General features: G+C 38.4%; 1 protein-coding gene across 1 annotated transcript in view; it reads right to left on the minus strand.

The window, feature by feature from the left end:
- CLEC2D (C-type lectin domain family 2 member D) overlaps nt 1-23,236 on the minus strand; it is a gene marked incomplete at both ends in the record, with an annotated part of 41,851 nt that overhangs the window by 13,919 nt on the left and 4,696 nt on the right. Inside the window, one exon of the mRNA XM_084256068.1 lies at nt 22,174-22,352. Coding sequence (XP_084112194.1) covers nt 22,174-22,352 — 179 coding nt within the window. The remainder of the gene's footprint in view (nt 1-22,173; nt 22,353-23,236) is intronic.

Below are 23,236 nucleotides of genomic sequence, written 5' to 3' on the forward strand. Positions count from 1 at the left end.
TTTTTCGACATTAATAGGTGACCCAATCAAAAACCTTGAATGAAATCCAGTCTCCCTGTTAAATGAAGCCACTTACACTGTCTACCTCAAGACACAGTCTATGAGGGCCATTTCAAAATTATCATCAAAACACCACCCAGCTGAGTGAGCCTTAGACTTATCCTTTGTGCTTTGTAGGACATCTCCAGGGTTAGACTTTAGTAACAAGTCAAGTGCGACATGGCAAACAAGTCTCAGTAAAGACATTCAATGAGAATCACCCCAAAATGTAGACTGAAATTACCCTCCAGGTAGTTTGTTTCCTTCTCCAAGTTTTTATTTTTTAATTTTTTTTTAATATTTATTTATTTATTTATACAAGCACTGGGTACAGTCAGAAGCACAGGAGGGTGAGAGAATTCACCAGAGCCAGAGAGGAGAGCAGAACAGGCAGAGTGATGAAGTACACTGCTGAGGGGAGCAGCGGGCGGCAGGAGAGGTCTGCGCGCCATGTGGGACCCTCGCCAGGCGGCCAGGGATTGAACTGGCGCTGCAGAGCTTCGCAGCCCAGCGCTCAACCACTGCGCCACCAGGGAGATCCCCTTCTCCAAGTTTTTCTTCCCATATTTCTGTTCACTAGTAATAATGTCAGGTTGGAAACATGAAAAGCAATATCCAATTGTAACTGCAGTATTTCAATTTATTATTTAGTGCTAAAGTGAATACAGGATGATTTAAATTGATGCTTACCTCTTAGGTGAAGTGATTCTGAAACCAAGGGCTGGATCTGGAATAGAAGCACCTTAGTTAAAATATCCTTGCCTGTTTCTTCACTGATAGTTCTCAAGACCCTAGACATATGTCTAGCTCAGGTGGGCACTCACTGTGGGTGTTGACTGGAGGTTGATGCAAAAAGACCTTTACATAACTAGGACAGAGTTTAGCTCTGTAGGAAATTGCAGGTGGTTAACAAAACAATACTTGAAGAGACACAGTCTGGGTTGAGAATGGCTTTGTTCTTGCTGTTTTTCTGATTGAATGCCAGGTTTTCTTTGTCTGGTGAAAACCTTGAATTATATTGTAAGATTCAAATAAAGTCTGTGTTCTCTGGAGATATGCATCGTTGTTTCAAAGGGCAGTCATTGCTATATTTTAATCTTGGACACATACTTTGCATTAAATATATTATCTGTTTGGTTATCTCTGGTTTTGTTATGCTAAAATATTTGCAGGTCTTTACGGCTATTGACTGTTTCATTTCAACATTTTCATGCACCTTAGTCCTAGTGCAGCATGTAATGGAACTACTTCTGGCTTATCCATATTCTTGCTTATAGTTGTATTCATTGCAGTATATCAACCAGAGACAGACAAAAATAACCTAGAGAAATTGCTAAAACAAACCAAAATTACCTCCAAAATATCTAGTCCATAAAATCAGAATGAAAAAGTCAGTGGCCAATTACTCAAATTGAATTAATGAAATTATATAATGCCAAAATAGAATTATAAAACAGGAACATCTGTGCTCACTATTTGAGTGAGTTTTGTATTTTGTTACATAACTCAGTAACTTAAAAAAGCAGTTTTTAGTTTTGTTCATGATATTTAGTTTTGCACAAGACAGCAGGAAGTTTCCTCTCATCTAGTCCTAGTTCAGCTGGTATTGTCTGGGCTTCTGAGTGCTTCTAGGAGCAGCTGACTAATCAGCTAATGACCACCTGCACTGGGTGATTCAGTTTGTGGAGACCCATTAGTTTCCTGTCTGATTGGCAGAGAGGGCCACATGCTTTTTCTTATTCATCAGGTTATCAGAGGTTATTCACAGGCAGCTGAGCAGAAGTCCAGAGGTACAGGAGTGCAGGTTTACAGCTGAGCACTCACTCTCCCTCATTTGGACACATCAAGTCAAATGAGCAGTCCAGGCTCAAGGAGTGAGAGAAATGGACTCCTGGTGGGATGGGGGTGATGCACAGCCACAGCACACAGAGCGGTAGTACACAAAGGGGAAGAGACCGGAACTGGTGCTAATTATTTTACTTAATTTACAGAGGATCTTTTCAAATTATTTCTAGTCGTATTATAGTTCACACAGATTTCTTCTGTTAATTGGGATGCTTGGACTAGATTGCCACAGAGGTGGTTTTGGAAAGGATTCAACAATCCTAAAATAGCCACAAAAATTAGAAAGGTAGGGCATGGACAAGAGACTTTTACTTTTTCTTTTCTTTTTTTTTTTTGCATAAATGTTTATAGTAGCTTTATTAAAATATGATAGTAGAAGATTTCAGGCAACCCAAAATTGAACAACTGGTGAGTGGAAAACAAAATTGTAACGTGATTTGACACAAAAATACTGCAGATCAATACGAAGGAGCAAAGTACTTTGTGGACAAATATGGAATGCTTAATGAATTTGACTATCATCCTTGCAGTCCCTGGTAATCTGTTTAGTTCTTTTTTTCCCCCACCATTGTTCATTTTTGTACAAGCTTGATTTCTTGGTTTAGTTGTAGTTTTACTGATGCTGAAGTGAGCACAATACAGATTTAAATTGCAGAACACTGATTGCTACTGTCTTCCCTCCATCACTCCACCAGAAATTATTTCCCCCCTCTCCCAGTATCCAAGGGAGGCGTTTATAGTTCTAATTTAGATGAAGTGTAACATTTAATATTGTTCAGTCATATTTCTTGACACTTTCTCCTCCCTTTACTTATATTTTTTTTAATTTAAATGACTTCTATTTTTACTGTTAAAAACCTAAACGTATTTTTTTAATAATTTTTTTTTTAAATTTTTTTTTTTTTATAAATTTTATTGTTATATTCCCCATACAATTGCAGCCCCCCATTCTGACCCCAATCCCTCCCCTCCCGCCCCCGCCCCCCTAAAAGTGTCTCTGGTTCATAGTTTTTTGTTGATTTTGATTTTCACTTTCTTATAGTTATTCATTTTCCTGGTCCATTATTTAAGTTTTCTAGATTCCTGCTATGAGTGAGACCATCCGGTATTTTTCTTTTTCTTTTTGGCTTATTTCGCTGAGCATGATCCCTTCCAGCGCCATCCATGTTGCAGCAAATTGCATGTGTTTATCTTTTTTGAATGCTGAGTAATATTCCATGGTATATATGTACCACATCTTCTTGATCCAGTCATCTATTTTTGGGCATTTGGGTTGTTTCCAAAGCTTAGCTATTGTAAACAGTGCTGCTATAAACATAGGGGTGCAGGTGTTCTTTGGAATTGATGTTTCTGTGTCCTTTGGGTAAATACCTAGGAGTGGAATTGCTGGGTCATATGGAAGCTCTATGTTTAGTAGGTCCAGAAATCTCCACACAGCTTTCCACAGTGGTTGGACCAGTTTGCACTCCCACCAACAGTGCAGAAGAGTTCCTTTTTCTCCACACCCTCGCCAACATTTGTTGTTGCTAGTTTTTTTAATATGTGCCATTCTCACTGGTGTAAGATGGTATCTCATGGTAGTTTTGATTTGCATTTCCCTGATGACAAGTGATGTTGAACATTTTTTCATATGCCTGTTGGCCATTTGCATTTCCTCTTCAGAGAAGTTTCTTTTAAGCTCTTCTGCCCATTTTTTGACTGGATTATTTTCTTTGTTGTTGTTGAGTCTCATCAGCTCTTTGCAGATTTTTGTGATCAGTCCTTTATCATTAGTGTTGGGTGCAAAAATGTTCTCCCAGTTGGTGGGGTTTCTCTTTGTTTTTGTTATTGTCTCTTTTGCTGTGCAAAAGCTCTTTAATTTGATATAGTCCCAGCTGTTTATCTTTGCCTTCACTATCACTGCTTTGGGTGATGTGTCTGTAAAGATGTCTTTGATGTGCAAATCACGTAGTGTTTCGCCTATATTTCCTTCTATATATTTTATGGTTTCAGGTCTTATGTCTAGTTCTTTAATCCATTTTGAGTTGATTTTTGTGTATGGTGTGAGGTGGTGGTCAAGCTTCATTCTTTTGCATGTAGCGACCCAGTTTTCCCAGCACCATTTATTGAACAAACTTTCTTTGCTCCAATGCATAGTCTTTGCTCCTTTGTCAAAGATTAGTTGACCATAAATCTGTGGGTTTATTTCTGGATTTTCTATTCGATTCCATTGGTCTGTATGTCTGTTCTTGTTCCAATACCATGCAGTTTTGATGATTATGGCTTTGTAGTATAGTTTGAAGTCTGGGAGTCTGATGCCTCCATTCCCTTCTTTTTTTTTCAGGAGAGCTTTGGCTATTCGGGGTTTTTTGTGATTCCATATGAATTTCATCAATAATTGTTCTATTTCTTTGAAGAATAACATTGAAATTTTGATTGGAATAGCACTGAATCTGTATATTGCTTTTGGAAGGATGGCCATTTTAATAATGTTTATTCTTCCAATCCATGAGCAGGGGATGTCTCTCCATTTCTTTGTGTCTTCTTCTATTTCTTTTAACAGTGTTTTATAGTTTTCTTTGTATAGGTCCTTTACCTCTTTTGTTAGATTTATTCCCAAATATTTGATTTTTTTTGTTTCAATAACAAAAGGGATGGTCTTTTTGATTTCTTCTTCTTCAGATTTATTGTTTGTGTATAGGAAGGCTACTGACTTTTGCGTGTTGATTTTGTATCCTGCCACTTTACTGAACTGATTGATGAGTTGAATTAGCTTTTCTGTGGAGTTTTTGGGGTTCTCTATGTATAATATCATATCGTCTGCAAATAGTGATAGTTTGACTTCTTCTTTTCCTATTTGGATTCCTTGGATGTCTTTCTCTTGTCTTATTGCCCTGGCTAGGACTTCCAGTATTATATTGAAAAGCAATGGTGAGAGTGGACATCCTTGTCTTGTTCCAGATCTTAATGGAATTGCTTTCAGCTTTTCACCATTGAGAATGATACTGGCTGTTGGCTTGTCATAGATGGCCTTTATGATGTTGAGGTATGTTCCTTGTATCCCAAGAACTTCAAGGGCTTTTATCATGAATGGGTGTTGCACTTTGTCGAAAGCTTTCTCAGCATCTATTGATATTATCATATGGTTTTTATATTTCTTTTTGTTGATGTGTTGGATAACGTTGATTGATTTTCGGATGTTAAACCATCCTTGTGCCCCTGGAATGAATCCAACTTGGTCGTGGTGAATTATCTTATGGATACATTGTTGGATTCTGATAGCTAAAATTTTATTGAGGATTTTTGCATCAGTGTTCATTAGGGAGATTGGCCTGTAGTTTTCCTTTTTTGTGTGGACAAGAGACTTTTAATCAATAGATTCAATTAGTTTGGAAAGACATGTTCCCTAGTGAATGGATTTTAATTTTGAAGAGGGAAAAAAGTTACAAATGGTTTTATAACAGCGGGCATGACAAAGAGGGAAGTAATTACTTTGAAGTAATAAGAAGATAATAAAAGAGCAATAAGCTCCAAGATCTGGTGTGCCAGAAAGTTCTAGAATATGAGGAAAAGTAATTTCCTGTTCATGGGTTAACTTATTCAGAATCAGCTCTCCTTCCTTTTCTTAGCAAAGGAATTTATATCATTTCATTTCAGGTCTTCTTCCAGTGTTCTATGCCCACTGCCTCTTTTACTTTACTCCCCCATCCTCACTCATCTATGGAGGGCAACAGAGAGGAACAGGAAGAAGAGGTTCCTCCTAATGCCTCCTCACCATGCTCTGTAACAGAGAGTCATCAACCAGTTACCAAATGCTGGAATTATTTTTACTCCTTTATTGGAATTCCTTCTTTGTTTTACAATGACCTAAGTGCTATAGCTTGTTAACCTTCTCGGGGACTCTTATAGAGGTAATACAGTCCTTAGAGTGTTGTTAATTCCGTGTCTCTGTGGAAAAAATAGGGCTTGGAGTTTCCTAGTCTGCTATTTTCTTTACTCTGTTAGACCAAGTGTGGCTTTTCTTCTCTCAAGAATACCACTTGTTGGCTCTTTTATTTTTACCTTTTTACACAGAATAATTCTCATATCTACATGTTGGAAACAATTTTTGGTCTCAATTGTGCTTCATATTATAAAGTAATTTTGTTCCTATTTATTTTCCTGTCTAACCCAACTTCTACTACTGAGCCAGCAAAGTTCAATGTCATAATAAGTCATGTAAACATCTATCATTCCTTGAACTACTCAGTAGTATTGCCTTATTAATAGTTTATTAGTACTATTGCTACATGCTAAATCTCAGAATTGCGTATAATCATTTATCCCCTAAAATCTCTAGATTTAATATGATACATATGTGTGTATGTGTAAAATCTCACTAGGTAGAGATAATAGTGACAACCTATGTCTGAATTCTTTTTTTTTTTCTATATCTGAATTCTGGTACACTTTTCTTGTGAAAGTGTCATCTATGTGATTGAATGATCAAATTAATTTATTAACAAATTAGAAAAATTGCCAGGTTTGAATTTCTGTGAGCATTTTATTTTATATATATACAATGGTGAGTGCATAACATGGGTCTTCATGACAGCAGATAATTGCCATATCAAACAAACTACAACAAGCAAAATGAAATGAGCCATCCATGAATATCCATGTGGATAAAAACTGTTATCAGCTTATATTTCCAGATGTTTATAAATTTTGCAATTTGAAGCTTTGCAGACTTCTGTTTGAAGGAGGCACCCTCACCTTGAATAAATTGCTTTTAATGACAATGGTGAGTACGTAGTATTCTCAGTCATGCTTCATAATTTGATATTAAACTTCAGTGCACTAAAAGTACTATTTTGCTAATTTTTAAATTATGTCTATGAGGTAACAATTTGCACACTGTATGTATTTTAGGCTTATAAGTTCACACCTCTATACCTCCACAATGTGTGCTATCACACCATGCCCCCCACCAAAGTGCCATTGGCCTCTACCACACCTGTTCCCATGCCCCTGCCTTCTGGTGGCCTCTATTCTACTGTCAGATGTCTAGGATCTTTTCCACATCTACAGCTCCATTTTCTGCATTTTGTAGCTTTCTTTGGAGCACAAATATTTCAGGGAGAATTTAGAGCTTGGGGAAGGCATCATACAGAGGATTATTTTGTCTGGATGTTTAGTATTTTACAACATTATGTTACGTATTATCACGATGACCAGGTTGGGTTTTTGTTTGTTTGTTTGTTTTTTATGGTCCCTTTAAGTTATACGTTATGTGAACGCCTCATTTCCCTCATTGTGCTCATGGCCCTGAGTGAGGTGTTCAAAAAACTGAAGGTCAGGGGTACAACAACAAACAAGCCTTCCCACAATTTGTCAGACAACAGAGCAGTTAGTTAAGTAAATCTGTTATTGAATATTCAAATACAGTGGACTAAAAGTAAATGGACAGTGTCACTAATTCATGGAGAAAAACCACAGCTAGAGGCGTGGGTGGGTGGGGGTGCAAAGGAGATAAAACATTTCTGACTGGCACTTCCTTTTGCTGATCTTGCATCAGGGGACTTGGAGATTGTCCTCTATGCAAGTTTAATGCTACTGTCTCTTGTTTGCCATGGATGGACAGGTGATGTATGCTGAATCAAATGTATCTAAGAATTCAGGCCTTGAAAGTTTATTGCCCCCATCTGTTCCTCAGATTAAGTAACTTTGTCTTTCCTTTTTCCCATTTGTTTATATTCCATGGTTAGTTTTTCTTGATAAGTATGTGGTATTAAATTATTTTGAAGATGAGTAGCAGTCCCAGATTAATGTTAAGTGTAGCCTGTCTGTAGGTAATCCCCATTGTGAAGAAAAGCACATCGGACAGGTTTATTTTTATTAAATTACCTATGGTAAAAAATGAAAATCATATCTATTACTGAACCTTGGTTAAAATACCCTGAAGAAGTATTTTACATGTATGAACAAAGGAGTATTTTTAGGTACACATCGCTACCTTTATGCAGTAGTACCCCGCCTCATTCAAATACTCTACAAAATACTAATACTAACATCAAGTCCAGTGTATTTGCATCCACACCATGCCTTTCAGAATACAAAGTGTAGCCTTACTGATGGACATCTTTCACTCTCAGAAGAGAAGAGGAAAGTTTTCTGGAAGAAAACCATATTCAACATCAAAGATTTGAATGTAATTACAATCTGATGAGTTCTAAATCTGAAACTTCATCCTTGAACAGTATCACAACTAAAAAGGAATGAGCTATGGGATGATGGAGGGTATCACTAGCAAACGTATTTGAAAGTCTGCTGAAATCCACACATTTCTCCTGTCAAAGGAGGCAGCATTCTGCAGAAAGAAATGGAGACCTCTAACCCCAAGTAAAAGGTGACAGACACTATGTCCTGGAGATTGATGAAAAAAAGCCCAGAAACTAGATGAAAATGAGCATGACTATCAGGGTCATCTAAAGCATAGCCAAATTTACTAACATCGATAATATTGCAACATTTATTAAACCTATTATGCTAACCATTTGGATTTACCCCTCTTGTATGGTTGCATATAGACTTGAAACTTTTTTAAAAAAAAAAAAAAAGATTTATTTATTTATGCATGCAAGAGTTCAGGTACAGGCCAGAGATGTAGGGGGTGAGAGGATTCACCAGAGACAGAGTGGGGAACAGAATAGGCAGAGTGACTGAAATACACTGCTGAGGGGAGCAGTGGGCGAGTCAAGCGAGGTCTGCTGCGCCATGTGGGTAGCTCCCTCACTGGCCAGGGATCAGTGCTGCAGAGGCTGTGGATTGCTTTATAGTGTGGTGCTTAAACCCTTGAGCCACCAGGGAGGCCCCTAGACTTGAAACCTTAATCAATGTTTATGTTGGGGGGGAAAAGTCAGGATAATTAAATATGGGTTTTTAAATTTTTTTTAAGATTATTTATTTATGCATACAAGAACTGGGGTACAGGCCAGAGGGGTGGGAGTGACAGGATTCACCAGAGTAGGAAACAGAACAGGCAGATTGCCTGAAATACACTGCTAAGAGGAGCAATGGTGAGACAGGAGAGGTCTGCTGGGCAATGTGGTTCACCTCCCTGGCAGGGAATCGAACTCGTACTTCAGTGGCTGCTAATAGCTTCATAGGCTGCGTCTTAAGCCCTTGCACTACCAGAGGGGCCCTCGAATATGTTTTGATATGCTCTTCATATGGGAATTAGGGAAATAGAAATTCTGATAACAGCAGTAGGGTTTGGTCAAGGCTCAGTTATTTTTTTATAGAATGAACAAGATTTTATTATTCCTTATTCAGATGTAGTAACAATGGAGGGGCAGTTGAGTGGAGTTTTAATAAGTCTGTCAGAAAATGAATATAGAGAAAGTCAGTGAGATGTTTTTCCTCAGAACCTACTATCTATGATCCCAAATAAATGGAGTCTAGATAATTTACCTGGTCTGATGTATTCATTGTCCTAAAAAATATAATCCCAAAGTAAATCTCAGGGGGATGGGAGTAGAATAAATTTAGAACAAAATATGTGATTATAGATACTGCTCCAGTATCACAGCATCAGGAAAACACTGTTGAGTCTCTGACTGAGGTTCAGGTTGCGGTAACATGTAGAGTACTGATTGTATCATGGGCTGTCAGTACAACTGGAGAGATATGACATATTTAGTTGTGGGCTAGGTTCAGTCTCCTAGATAAGGTGTTGGCAATGCACCTTTAGAATTTATTCAAAAGTCAGCACTTACTATGTGCCTGGCATGTGCTACAGGCCGAGTCTACAGTCACAAGTAAAACAGAGGAAAAACCTTTCCTTTATTGTATGGAGACATGTAAACAAGCAAATAGCTAAGCATTTATAAAAAGATCAATTGATAATGAATGCAATTGACCAAAATAACAAAGGGAACTGGAATTTAGGTTTGGGGAGAGCACAGATCATCATAGAAGGGCTCCATGATGGTATGACATTTAAGTCAAGACCTAGAAGAATGCAGGACAAACATCTTCTCTTGGAAAGAACCTCCTGGAAACTGGGCCCCGCTGCACATATCTGAGAGGGACAGGGACGTTTGTGGACAGGTCTTGGTAGAAAACCATCAAAAGGTATAGAATAATGGAGTGAGATGATTTCACAGACTGTGTACATGCAGTCAATGGGTAACCCACATAATTAGTTTTACTTCTCCTTCCCATTTGCTTCTGTAAATCCATTCATTCCAACCTCGTAGAGCAGCAGAAAAGTGATTCATAAAATCATACCTCAAGGTGCAAGGCACTCCACACATTTCCTTAAACTTTAGCAAGAATGAATAATTCTTTAAAAAGTCACTCCAAAATGCCTTCTTCCTATAGTTTTAAAAAAATACTTTAAGGGAAAAGTAACAATATTTATTGAACATTACTCTGTACCAGACCCTATGTTTAGCAATGCAGAATTGCTACCTATAGTGCTTTTCAAACCCTTATGAAGCAGATATTGTTCTACATTTTAGAGGTGAGATTTTTATAGTTTATGAAGGTTGAATATTTTGCCCAAAGGAACATGCTCAGATGCATGTCTGGAGACATAAAAGCCTCTGATCTTAACCTCTGCCTGACTTCAAACAGTGACCACATAGGGCTCTATCCATTTTGCAATGTGTCAAGAGAAGTAGGATAAGGCAGAAAAGAGACAAAAAGGTAAAATGATTGTCTGCAACTGAAAGGAGTGAGAACCTAGGGTTTGTCTTAGGCTCATTGGCTGAGTATAGCCACCTGCATCACGCTGGCGCTCATTAATAGTCTGTCAATATCTCAAGTTTGTTTTCTCATATTCAGATGGATGCCCAGAGCCTTGGAATCTCCTCTGGGATCAACACATACCTGCCACCTCCATTGATAGTCCATGTCACTACCTTGAATCTAATCTGTTTCCTCCCATATCTTTTATCATGTTTAGTTACCCTAATTCCATCTTTCCAAAGACACTCACAGAATGAACTACTATATAATTGTCAGCACATGAATAGAAGAGGCTATAGCAGTTGTCTACAAAGTGAGGTACACAATTCAATTGTTAGGAGCATGTAGAACAACAAAGTAGGGATGGACTTGAAAGTCACTTTGGAACATTTATTGAGTGTAAAAGACAATATTTTAGCATATCTGATTCAAGTTTTAATGCGTAACTCAAAGCAGGTAATTACTTAAATTGAGAAATAATAGAAAAATATAAAAAGGCATAGATATTATCAATAAATCAAAATTGTAGATAAATTAGAAAACTTTTAGTTGTGAAGACCCTAGATTCTAATAATTCGACTTAGAAAATATTTGTAATTGTGATATATTGTAGAGACAGGATGGACACTGTGCAGGTTTTCTATGATCCAGCAGACCGGGTAAAGGAGGAGTCAGAGTCCTCAGTGGTTTTCTCTCTCTCTCTCTCTCTCAGCTTCTGCTGCTTCTTTCTTGGCTTCTCTTTCAGCTTCTTTCTCGACTTCTGCTTTTGGCTTCTGCTGCTGCTGGCATCCCTGTGACACCACCCTTAAAAGTCCAGTCTCTCAGGCCTCCCCGGTGGCACAGCGGTTGAGCACTGGGTTGCGAAGCTGCCTGCAGCCTCTGCAGGACCGGTTTGATCCCTAGCTGCCAGCGAGGGTCCCACATGGCGCACAGATCCCTCCTGCCGCCCGCTGCTCCCCTCAGCAGTGTACTTCATCACTCTGCCTGTTCTGCTCCCCGCTCTGGCTCTGGTGAATTCTCTCACCCTCCCGTGCTTCTGACTGTACCCAGTGCTTGTATAAAAAAAAAAAAAAAAAAAAAAGTCTCTCAGCCCAAGTGTACCCACTTCAGGTACCTGCCATGGCGGGAGGGCAGAAAAGCCTGATACCCTTTACCTACCCTACATATATCTAGCATGCTACAAAACAAATGGGAAAAAAACCTTTTTTTCATTAAATAAAATGTTAAGAGTTATGTAAAGATAATTTGATGTGCATTACCACAATAAATTTACAGCTAATTTAATGTTTGGATTTATAGCCCACTGTTTCCCAAGAATTATTTTTTTATTTAAGTAACACTGTACTACAACATTATATTACATTGCTATAAAATGTTACATAATGTTATCTTACACAAAATGAATCAATGAGAAAATGTCAAAACACTTATTCTAACTCTGCATTCTAATCAATGTTTGTAGGGGCAGGACTGGACACTAAGCAGGTTTTCTAAGATCCAGCAGACGGGGTAAAGGAGGAGTCAGAGTCCTCAGTGGTTTTTGCAGGTCTTTTACTGAGATTTACCAGGCATATGGCAGGCAGGGGGGCTGGGGGGCGGGGAGGCTGGCAGTCCTCCCAGTTCTCTCTCCTTCTCTTCTTCTTCTCTCGGCTTCCATTTTTCTTGGGTTCTACTGGCATCCCCGTGACGCCACCCTTAAAAACTCAGTCTCTTAACCCAGGTGTACCCACTTCAGGTGCCCGCCATTAGGCATGCATTCAGGACCACAGGGTTCCCTCATCTATCTTAATGGTGGGAGGGCAGAAAAGCCTGATACTTTTTTCTTACCCTACAATCCACCGCCTCAGGGTTTTCTGCCATACAATCTATCAAGTTATATACGTTTTTCTTGGCAATAGAACATTGCAGCCATGGCTCACAAAACAAGTAATATACATCACAGTAGAACAACAAAATACATAAAATGCAACAGAACACAAATAATTCCAGGCAGGGCACCAACCTAGTGGCAAAAGACAATTATTGGCACCAGCAGATAAGCCATCAAATCTGCTGCCGAAAGCACTGCTCATACGAGGAAGGGGAATCACTCACAGCATCCACTGTAACACACCAGGAGCCGTCAGGCTTCCTGGCCTTCTCTGGCTGTAGTCTCGGCTACAAGTCACACATCACATCCACCCCCAGGATGCACTCACTCTGGGATTGGGGATTCTCTACTCTTTGGGGGTAATCGCCCAACCCTCAGGGTTTCTGTCTGCTGTCGCTCCAACAGTCAGCCTTCATAGCCACCAATGCGACATGCAGAACACTGCACTCAGGCCAACCCACTGCACAAGCACATGGGTCGGGATCCAAACTCTACATGCGGCCTCTCCTGGGTCACTTCTTCGGCTTGGGCTCCACCCCAAGCCACGTTCCCCACCCGTCCCCCAAGGACGGGTTCCTCAGCTCCTCACCCTCACTCAGAACGAGCAGGGCATCACTCACAGGTGATTTTAAGAGACTCACTGGTCTTCAGCTTACTTAGTGCTTAACAGCTATTCAGGGCTACCAAAACTCAGCATCAGTACCAGCTTTTGCCTTCTCAGTTGGCTTTTCTCCTCTGCCTAGCTGCTGGGCATTCACAAGCTGCTTTTGGCCATCAAGGCCTACTGGCCACCTCCAGATTCCCATCTCCTGGGGTGTACAAACAACAGCATCCTCCCCCAGTGTCCCCAAAACATAACTTGCCAAAGTTCATTCACCTTCTGGTGGGATTGTCAGTCCAAGTCCATCCGTCCAAGTCCATTAGGCCTCTCCCTGCCATCAGGATTGGTGAGCTTTGAATCGTAGTCCTTTCTTTCCCCGATGATTCTGCTGCCTCAGGGGTCTTTGGATGGTCCTCTTGGGCCATCTCCTTCATGCAAGTTCTCCTCCTGTAGCTCCCAGACCTTGTCTACCTCCTGTGCTGCCATGATGCCTCCAGCGTCATCACAGGCAAACAGTCTGTTACTCCTTAGTCCCTCCAGGTCTTTGGAGGGCTCCAGTACCCATCTGCATGATCATCCTGCCAACTACACCAATTGTAGAGGCAGGACAGGACACAGAGCAGGTTTTCTAAGATCCAGAAGACTGGGTAGTCAGAGTCCTCGGTGGCTTTTGCAGGCTTTTATTAAGATTTACCAGGCATATGGCAGACAGGGGTGCTGGGGGGCCAGGAGGCTGGAAGTCCTCTCAGCCCCCAGCAAATCCTCACTCTATCTGGGCTCTCTCTGGCATTCTCTCTCCTTCTCTTCTTCTTCTCTTGGCTTCCGTTTGTTCTTGGGTTCTGCTGGCATCCCCATGATGCCCTCCTTAAAAACTCAGTCTTTTAGCCCAGGTGTACCCACTTCAGGTGCTTGCCATCAGGCATGCATTCAGGACCACAAGGTTCCCTCATCTATCCTAATGGCAGGAGGGCAGAAAAGCCTGACACTTTTTCCTTACCCTACAATGTTATAATATTATAATATTATATGATATCCCAAAATTTATTAATAAATTCTTCTTTTGTTATTTTTCCCTATCAAACCCATGTTTTAGAGATGTGCAAAAACAAAATACATTAATAAAATTATGGTTAATTTATCATCCCTTTTCACTAATCAGCTAATTAACCACAACAACTGATGTACCTGAGACATACAGTTAATTGTTCTTGATATGTTAGAGAAAAGCAAAGATATCTGAGATCTGCTTAGACTATACAATATAGGCAGGAGTTCATGAAATGATGTACTCACTAAAATAATTAGTGAACTGACAAAATATTCTTCCTTGATTGCAATATAGTCTTAATTGGAGGTGATTTTCTGCACAACAAAAAGCAGAGAAATCCATGTCCACAAACAGAGTTGTTATATATACCAATGACTAAAACTGTGTGTATCACATAATAGAACCTCTCAAAATATATATTCAATGAGTGAAGGTCATTCCTTTTTGAGAAAAATTATTTCACTCTCTATAGTAGGACTAATGCTTCATTTTTGTATAGCATTTGGCCATTTTCAAACTATCTTACATCTATCTCACTTGAAAATTCTTTAAACAATCTTTGGTACATAAGACAACATACATATTTCAGTTTTATCAGGGAGTTAGCATCCAGGTATATCTGATTGAGAATTAATCTTGTGAGACTTTATATTAAGTAGGCTGATAAGTGTTCTTTTCTGCCTTGGTTGTCCAGATGGGATCAAAACTTCCTGTGCTTTTTGTACCAGATAAACCCAAGGGAATTAAATGTATGTATTTTCTTGCCTTCTCAGTTGTCCATCAAGGTTCACCATGGCATCGACTTGCTCTGAAAGTTGGTTGTGCTGGGCTTGTTCCTCTAGCCTTGGTTGTGATTAGGTCGAGTGTTTCAGGTAACTGATTCAATTCCATTTGGTTCAGAACATTTATTCAACTGCTATTCTAAATATTAGAGTATCTTAACATAATTTGACCACCCAGACATAGTAAAAGACCAGTGAAATAAAACAATAACAAAACAATGCTTTTAATAATGCTCTGCCTGTATCCACTTTGCAATTGCAGCTTTTTATATATTCTTCTGAATTTTCTACTAAGTCTCCATTGGGGTTTCACATGTGTGAACTTAAAAGAAGTTTACAAGAAATTAAAAGAAGATTACAATTATAAGAAAAGGATGACAACAAAGAAAATTTAAGTTTCTACTGATTTACAGTTTCTTAAGTATCAAAAAATTCCAGAATGCAATAATTGTGGGATAAATATAATTATACTCAATCCGAAGAGGAAAAGTTTCAAAGACATGTGTAAGTACTTTAAGTATTTAACACCTTTATATTTACGTACCTAGAAGAAAACAGGCAACTCAGCATCCACGCAAATTCATTTGTTTAGAAGTTTTCTTACTTGCTTATACATGTTGTCCTCTAACTAAACACTATGTTACTACACCTCTATTGCTTTTATTTCTATTTCTATTCAAGCTTGTTGAGATTATTTAGTTTCCTGAAGGGATATTTTAATATCATCATTCATTTCATTATTTTAACCTTCTTACTGCTTATTTACTAGTGATATTCTCACAATCGACGTCATCATTAATAGAAAAAAACTACTGTGGATGTTCAAGTGAACAGAGATGAAACTACTTGTGACCTTGGGTTTTAAATTTCTAAGAGTAACTATTGGTATTTGATAGATACCATACCTACCTCAGCTAAGGCTCATAACAGCCCATATATTAACATACTATCATCACTTTAATACTAGATTTGACAAAACCGAGGCATGAAAAACCGAACAGCTCACATAGGGTCCTATGACTAGTCAGTGGTGACCAGATGGTACTTTAGGAGTCTCTCCTCAGAGTCTGTGATGATCCTAAGCAGTGTAAATGCCACATGAGAAACTGATGCTCAAATATTCAATAACCAGTAGCCAGGTTCTGAGGGGAAAGAAAAATATGCATGTAAGTGGGATATTTTTATTTTAATGAATGTATTAGACTGATGTAAATCACACTCAAACATAAAGTGAATGTTCAATATTTATTGTATTAATCATTAAGATATTATTATATTATGATTAAGATATTATGTTCCAAAGTAGTATGTTTTGATAGTCTATTGTTGAATGTACCAGAATGTGATTTTTATTGTACATATTACAACACAACAGAAATTTTAGGCTATCTGAAAAATACTCTGGAAATTGTTATCCCATAGGTCACTTTAATTAGAATATATGTAACTTGGCAATTAAAATGTTTCTTAAGACTTTTTCCTTCATTATGTTTGCTTACAATCTAGGAAAATAATTATTATATGCTTTGCTTTATGCATGCTGTCTAAAGTAAATACTTTTGGGTCATTTGCATATACTATCCATGTATGGACTTGTGGCACATTTAAGGAAACTCTGAAATGTTTTGACTCTACCACCATTGGATTACGTGAACTTGAACAAGTTGTTCTGTGTCTTAGAATGGAAGATGTGGCTACTTAAGTTACTCTGAAAGTTTTAAGTTTTCCTGTTCTAATACACCTCAATTCAATTCATGCCCCTAGTGACTGCTTACTAATTCCTTATTCATGATACCAGAATAGAAAGTAGTCTCAATCCCCCGAGATTATAACAAAATCATGAGTTTTACTTACAAAGATAAGCAAAGACTTCAATGCATTCATGATAACTTGTGCGTGTGTGATGAGTTGGGGTGGGGTGGAGACAGGTTAGAAATACAACACATTTATTTTTTATTTTTCTTATTGTAAAAAGGCCAAGTCTATTGAAATGCACAACAAATTGGATTCTGCTCAGAGATAAATGCTTCATTTTTATTTATAGTTTTTCCCAAAATTGGAATCACAATCTAGGTGATTATTTCACCAAAAAATTCAGTTTGCTGCTTAATCAAGATAAGGAAGAATTGGCAAATAATTACATAAAATACTGAGTAGAACTTAGCACTTTCTTTTGCCACAGCAAGATCTTGGAGCTTAGCTTAGAGATTCCAGGATAATGGAAGTACTGACTTTGACTTTAAAAGACTCACCGTTTAAAACTAAACAGACAAGCAAAAAATAGAATGTGACTGGATGAATACAATGCAAATCTAAATATAAAGAAAGGTCACAAAGGAATAATTACCTCTAAAGTTGAGGCAGGGAGAGGATTCACAGAGGAAGTGATACTTGAACTGTATTAAAGGGGAGTGCAAGCCATGAATACAAAAACATTCAATATTCAGTCATTTCTTCTGTTCTATTAACAGAAACTCATACAACACCAGATACTTGATAAAGGACTTAATTTTGGGATTGGTTTAAACTTTACATTATCAGAGAAGAAATGGAAGTTGACAAATGGCTCATTTTTAAATCCTAGAATGTGAGTATGAGATATGCTATTTGATTATTCACGTTACACCAGGTTTATATTGTAGGACAGTAACATTGTTTTTAAAGATTATGTTTTGTAGTTTTAATTTAAGTTAAAATTTTTCAAGTGTTTCAGAATTAGCTGAGATGAGTAAGTCTGATATTGCATGAAAACTTCATATATGAAAAGATTCATGTACAGTGGACTTTTAGAAGAAAAGAAATTTCATGTGCACCTTAGTTGAGATCAGGAAGACGGGAACACTTTTAACTGTTGGTTTTAGTTTACATTATCAAGAACATACCTGGTAAGAAGTAGAATCCATGTTTTATTTTTTATGTTTTTTAAGATTTATTTATTTATTTATATAAGCACTGGGTACAGTCAGAAGCGCAGGAGGGTGAGAGAATTCACCAGAGCCAGAGCGGGGAGCAGAGCAGGCAGAAGGACCGAAGTACACTGCTGAGGGGAGCAGCGGGCCGGCAGGGGATGTCTGCGCGCCATGTGGGACCCTCCTCTGGTGGCCAGGGAGCAGCCGGGGATCGAACTGGCACTGCAGAGGCTGCGGGCAGCTTCGCAACCCAGTGCTCAACCGCTCCGCCACCAGGGAGGCCCAATCCATGTTTTAGTTATATGATTTGGAAGCTGTTCATGAAAGAACACTAGGTCATAAGTGTCACAGTTGACTTAAATTTTTTTTTGTGAGGTAAGTCACACAGAGAATAAATCTTGTTTTTATCTGTATTTCTGTGTATTGCAGCTTCTTTTGTGAGAAAGTGAGCAGAAACTAAGCAAACAGCAGAATCTCACAGTGTTGGAGGCACGTCCTCAGGCTAGTTTTGAACATAGTCTTTGAGACACTGTGCTGGTCTCCCAGGAAACAGGAGTGAACTTGAAGTGAACAAAGTGAACATAGAAAGTCCAAATGAGGGCTTCCCTGATGGCACAAGGGGTTAAGCACAGCACTGTGAAGCTATCCACAGCCTCTATAGCACCAGCCAGGGGGATACGCACATGGTGCAGCAGACCTCTCCTGACTTGCCCACGGCTCCCCTTAGCAGTATATTTCAATCAGTCTGCCTGTTCTGCTCCCCATTCTGTCTCTGGTGAATCCTCTCACCCCCCACATCCCTGGCCCATACCCCAGTTCTTGTATGCATAAATAAATAAATCTTAAAAAAAAAAAAAAGTCCAAGATAAAATGGATTGTAAGGCAAAGGGTATTATGAGTATTAAAAAAAGTTCACTTACTACTCACCAAGAAAAAGATTTAAATCTGACATTTTAAAAACATACAATATATTGGTTAATACAATAAAATACATACAATATAATAAAATGTGTATAAAATATAGATAATAAATCTGTTAAAAAAAACCACATATAATAAAATTTCAAATAATTACAAGAAGATGGAGTAATATACCAATAAAAAGGGAGAAATGAAAATACAGAAGAGAAAAATCACATTGTAAAGTGCTATTTCGTCCTTTTTGGGACTCATCAGTACAGTGTAGCTGAACCTATAGAAATTTAAGACCTTTTGTTTGTCAATAGTATGTTCACAGTGCTGATTGAATTTTGAATGCTAAAAGTGCTCAAGTAACTATCCATCACGTAATCTGGGATAAAAGAAGAATTTTAAATCTAATAAAGGATAAAGAATATCCTTTAAAGAATATCCTTTAAAGGTATCATAGTTATTTAGCATATTGTAATTTAAAACATAAACACACAATTAAACTGTTTCTGCTGTTTTCTTTTTTTGTTTCTTTTTTTCAGGGGAGAGTGTGAACACAGTCCCCCACTACCACAAATCATGCAGTCGAGTCTCCCACATTTGGGGAAATCGCAGCGTTAGCACATCCAGAGTGCAATGGATAAGCCTCACCCTGGGAAAACCATGTTCGTGATCATGGTATCTCCCCTGCCAGGTAAGTATGTTTCTGGTGTTTTAAAACACAGTAAAAAATATTTTTAGTCTTTTTAAATTTCACTATATATTTGTGACAGAATTTGGAATTTATTCAAAGGTCACAGGTCAACTATAATTTTTCTCATTAAATATTAAAATGATTTTGCATGGCTTCAGTTAGCATGGTCATTTTTATGGTTCTCCATGTCAGACTGTTTATATAGGGAAGGTTTTACATCTGACCATAAGAGGTAGAATTCATAGATATTAATTATATTCTGGTTTCAAAATATCAGTATCAATTCATACCAAAATACCTACTTAAGTTAGATTCATGTTCTACCAATCCCTGTATTATACCACCTTATGGTAGTTTGCATATTGGTTGCCTACACATAGTCTGATGCATAGTGGTAGTATTTTTGGTAGAATAAGCTATGACTCAGCAACTGCATATAGCAAATTATGCCTGTCAGTGCATATTATGAATGCCTACAGGCAATAGTTTTGATAGACTAAGAAATGAAAATACAACACAAGTAACAAAATACAATGCAGTTTCTCATAAATGGTTGGGAAATTCTCTATGAAGAATTTAAACTAGTTTGGCACTTGTCAATGTAATTATTTGGCTTACTACAAATCCATTTCTTATCTGTATAGATCCTGTCACTTCTGACTCCATTGTGACTCAGGTAGGCACACTCCCCATCTCCGCTGATGTCAAACCTAAAACCCAAAACATCATTAAATATCCATATGTTGAACATCTACATTCATTCCTCCACTTACAACACCTACTCTAGGTGTATTGAAAAGCACCATTTCTGTATTTAGTTCACTTTACATTGTCAAGGTACGTGACTTTCTATCACATCTATCATGCATCTGTACCAAGTCCAGGTATGTTGCTGATAAGGTATTTAACTAGGACTTGCTGTTGCAGCAAATGAACTGTTTCCATCAATAGCTTTTAGTGAATAATATTTTCCAAAACTGTTTCATAAAAGTGTGAAAATAAAAATATTTACGTACATCAATTTTTTGTTGCTGTTTATTTTTTTACATTGTTGTTCATTTTTGTACACTAATTGTACACATTTTTGTACACATTTTTGTACACTTTGATTTCTCCCCTCAGGCGTAGTCCCTGTACTTCTCCCGCCACCACAGCACCTGAGCACCATCACCACACTCCCTTGTGTCCTTCCCTCCCTGTTTTGACCCCCATTTTCCCCCTCCCCTGCTGCAGGCCTGAGATCTAGGGTCAGCTTTCTAGTTTTACTAGTCAGTTCTTAAGATGGCATAGCTGTGATTGATGGAAGTGATTTGGCTCCTATGTTTTATCTGCTCCACTAAAATGGTCACAATTTGTGGAACTGTTCCCTAGTTCTTGACACTGATAAAACTTTAGGAAACATTCCCATCATTTCTCTGATGACTTTCCTTTTGTGATAGATGGCAACTATTCTTTGTGGCTATCTAGTAATTTAGAATTCCTGCTGTGCCTCATTTATCCTTTCTACATTCTAAAGATTCCAGCAGAGAAACATTTAAATCATTGCCTCAAAGTATAAGAACCATGTTCAAAGTCATCATCATATTAAAGATTTCAATGAAAATCAAAATAAATTAAGTTTTTTAAAGCCACAGCTAATAGATGGAAGGACAAAAAAAATGATGTGCATCTCTTACCCTCCTAGTACAATGAGTTTTCCATGATCTTAAGTTTGCTCTCTCATAAACACAATTCTCATACATAGCCACACATAAGCACAGCAGAAAGTCAAGTCCCCAAACGTACGTGATATTGTATCCAGCGTTGCCTGCCCACTTCCAGCTGTGATTTGGCGACTCTCTACTAAGGCCTATCCAGTGGTCAAAAAGGCCTTTGTATCTTTCCAGGAAATTCTATTATAAAAAAATCATACAAAGTGAAAATCATGTTTCTCTCCTATTACTCTTTGGTCTCTCCTCCCTACAGCCTTCTCTTTTTAAATGGCAGCATGGCATCATGGCGAAGTTAAGACTTTGGAGTTAGACTAGTCCCTAGTTCTCAGCCCCCCAACTCATTCTCTGTCTCTGATCCAAAATACTTTATAGTCACCATCCACCCCTGCTGGGCTGGGATAGATGCAGGTAATGACAATTGTTCTAGGAAAGTATGAATATCACCCTCAGTCCCCATAATACCCTATTTGGATGATAAATTCTATGATAACCATACTTCTCTGTACAATGGCAACAATACATCTAATCTTGTAGGTTAATGATGAGGAGTCCATGAAAGAATGGTTCTAAAATATCTCACAGGGTACCAAGCAGAGAGTACCACCAAGCTAGGCACACACAATACTCTCAAGTTCACCTGGAATAGGATTTTTTTTTAAAGATTTATTTATTTATTTATTTATTTATTTATTTATTTATTTATCCAAGCACTGGGTACAGTCAGAAGTGCGGGAGGGTGAGAGAATTCACCAGAGCCAGAGCGGGGAGCAGAGCAGGCAGCAGGACTCAAGTACACTGCTGAGGGGAGCATGGGCGGCAGGAGAGGTCTGCGCGCCATGTGGGACCCTCCTCCGGTGGCCGGGGAGCAGCCGGGGATCAAACCAGCGCTGCAGAGGCTGCGGGCAGCTTCGCAACCCAGCGCTTAACCTCTGCGCCACCAGGGAGGCCCTGGAATAGGATCCGTCCTTCTCCTTCAGCCTTCACCCCATGCAGCCTCCCCCTCCCAGGAACTAGGTATCTAGCAAAGAACATGCTCCAAAAACAATCCTCACCATTTCCTTCAGCGTTTCAATCTGCACAAGGTTGGCTTTTTCTGAAGCACAGAAGAGCTGGCTGAAGGTCCAATTTCCTATGTTGTCCGAAAAATAAAAACACTTGCTTCCAAATCCAATCCATCCTTCTGGGCAGGCTGTATACACAGGCTGCTCCAAGGCTGGCATTTCCTTTCTTGCTAAAAGTTAGATTGTAACAATAAATTGTTAATTAGTAACTGTTCTCATCCTTTTTATTTACTGTCCCACTTCACATCCTCAGGTCACTTCTGAAGTAGGGGTTTCGATTGTCACTTTCCCAACTCATTAGTAAGTGCCTTACCCTAAGAACAACAGTAAACAGTCCAGTAGTCTCCAAGTGGGATCCTGTGCTCCTTACTTCCTGAGGGGTATGTGGGCACTAATTGTTTCAAGCTAATCAAATTCTACAGTAATGCATTTTATAAATGATTCCAACCTAATTTCTCCAAAAGGTAAACCCCAGTACATGCTGCCTGCATCTTGCAGATTCTGTTTTTCTACATCTTCCTTAATATTAGCCCTTCAACCTCTGGACACTTCTTACCTGTTATAGATGTTACTGTGCTGCATTTCTTGGGGGATACAAAATGTCCCAGTAGACAAAACATAACAAAATTTAAAAAATAATTTTGGCACCAAAAATACAATGTAGGACTTCCTGTAGTTTTCTGTTTTACATGTATTTCTGTTGAATATGAATAAAAATATCTTGGCCCTCCCTACACATTCTGAAACCAGCCACAGTGTAGTCCAGAAAGAATGGACATTTTTGTTTCATAACTTCACCTTCTCCTCCTCTCACATCATTAAAAAAACCACACATTGCTCCTTGGAAGGTGTAGTAAGTAAAAGGATACTTCGTTTGAAATATTGAATACCACAGAAAACTTTTATTTCCCCTTTATATTTAAAGGTAAGCAATTACTTACATAATATACTGTGATAAAACGCTATAGTAGAAATATAATATATAAACAATTGTTTGAAGAAAACAAAGTAAAATTTTCCAAGATTAAGCATGGATTTGCTCATGTATGTTTTT

The sequence above is a fragment of the Talpa europaea genome (genome assembly GCF_964194135.1).
Source record: "Talpa europaea genome assembly, chromosome: 15".
In the NCBI taxonomy this organism is placed as follows: Eukaryota; Metazoa; Chordata; class Mammalia; order Eulipotyphla; family Talpidae; genus Talpa; species Talpa europaea.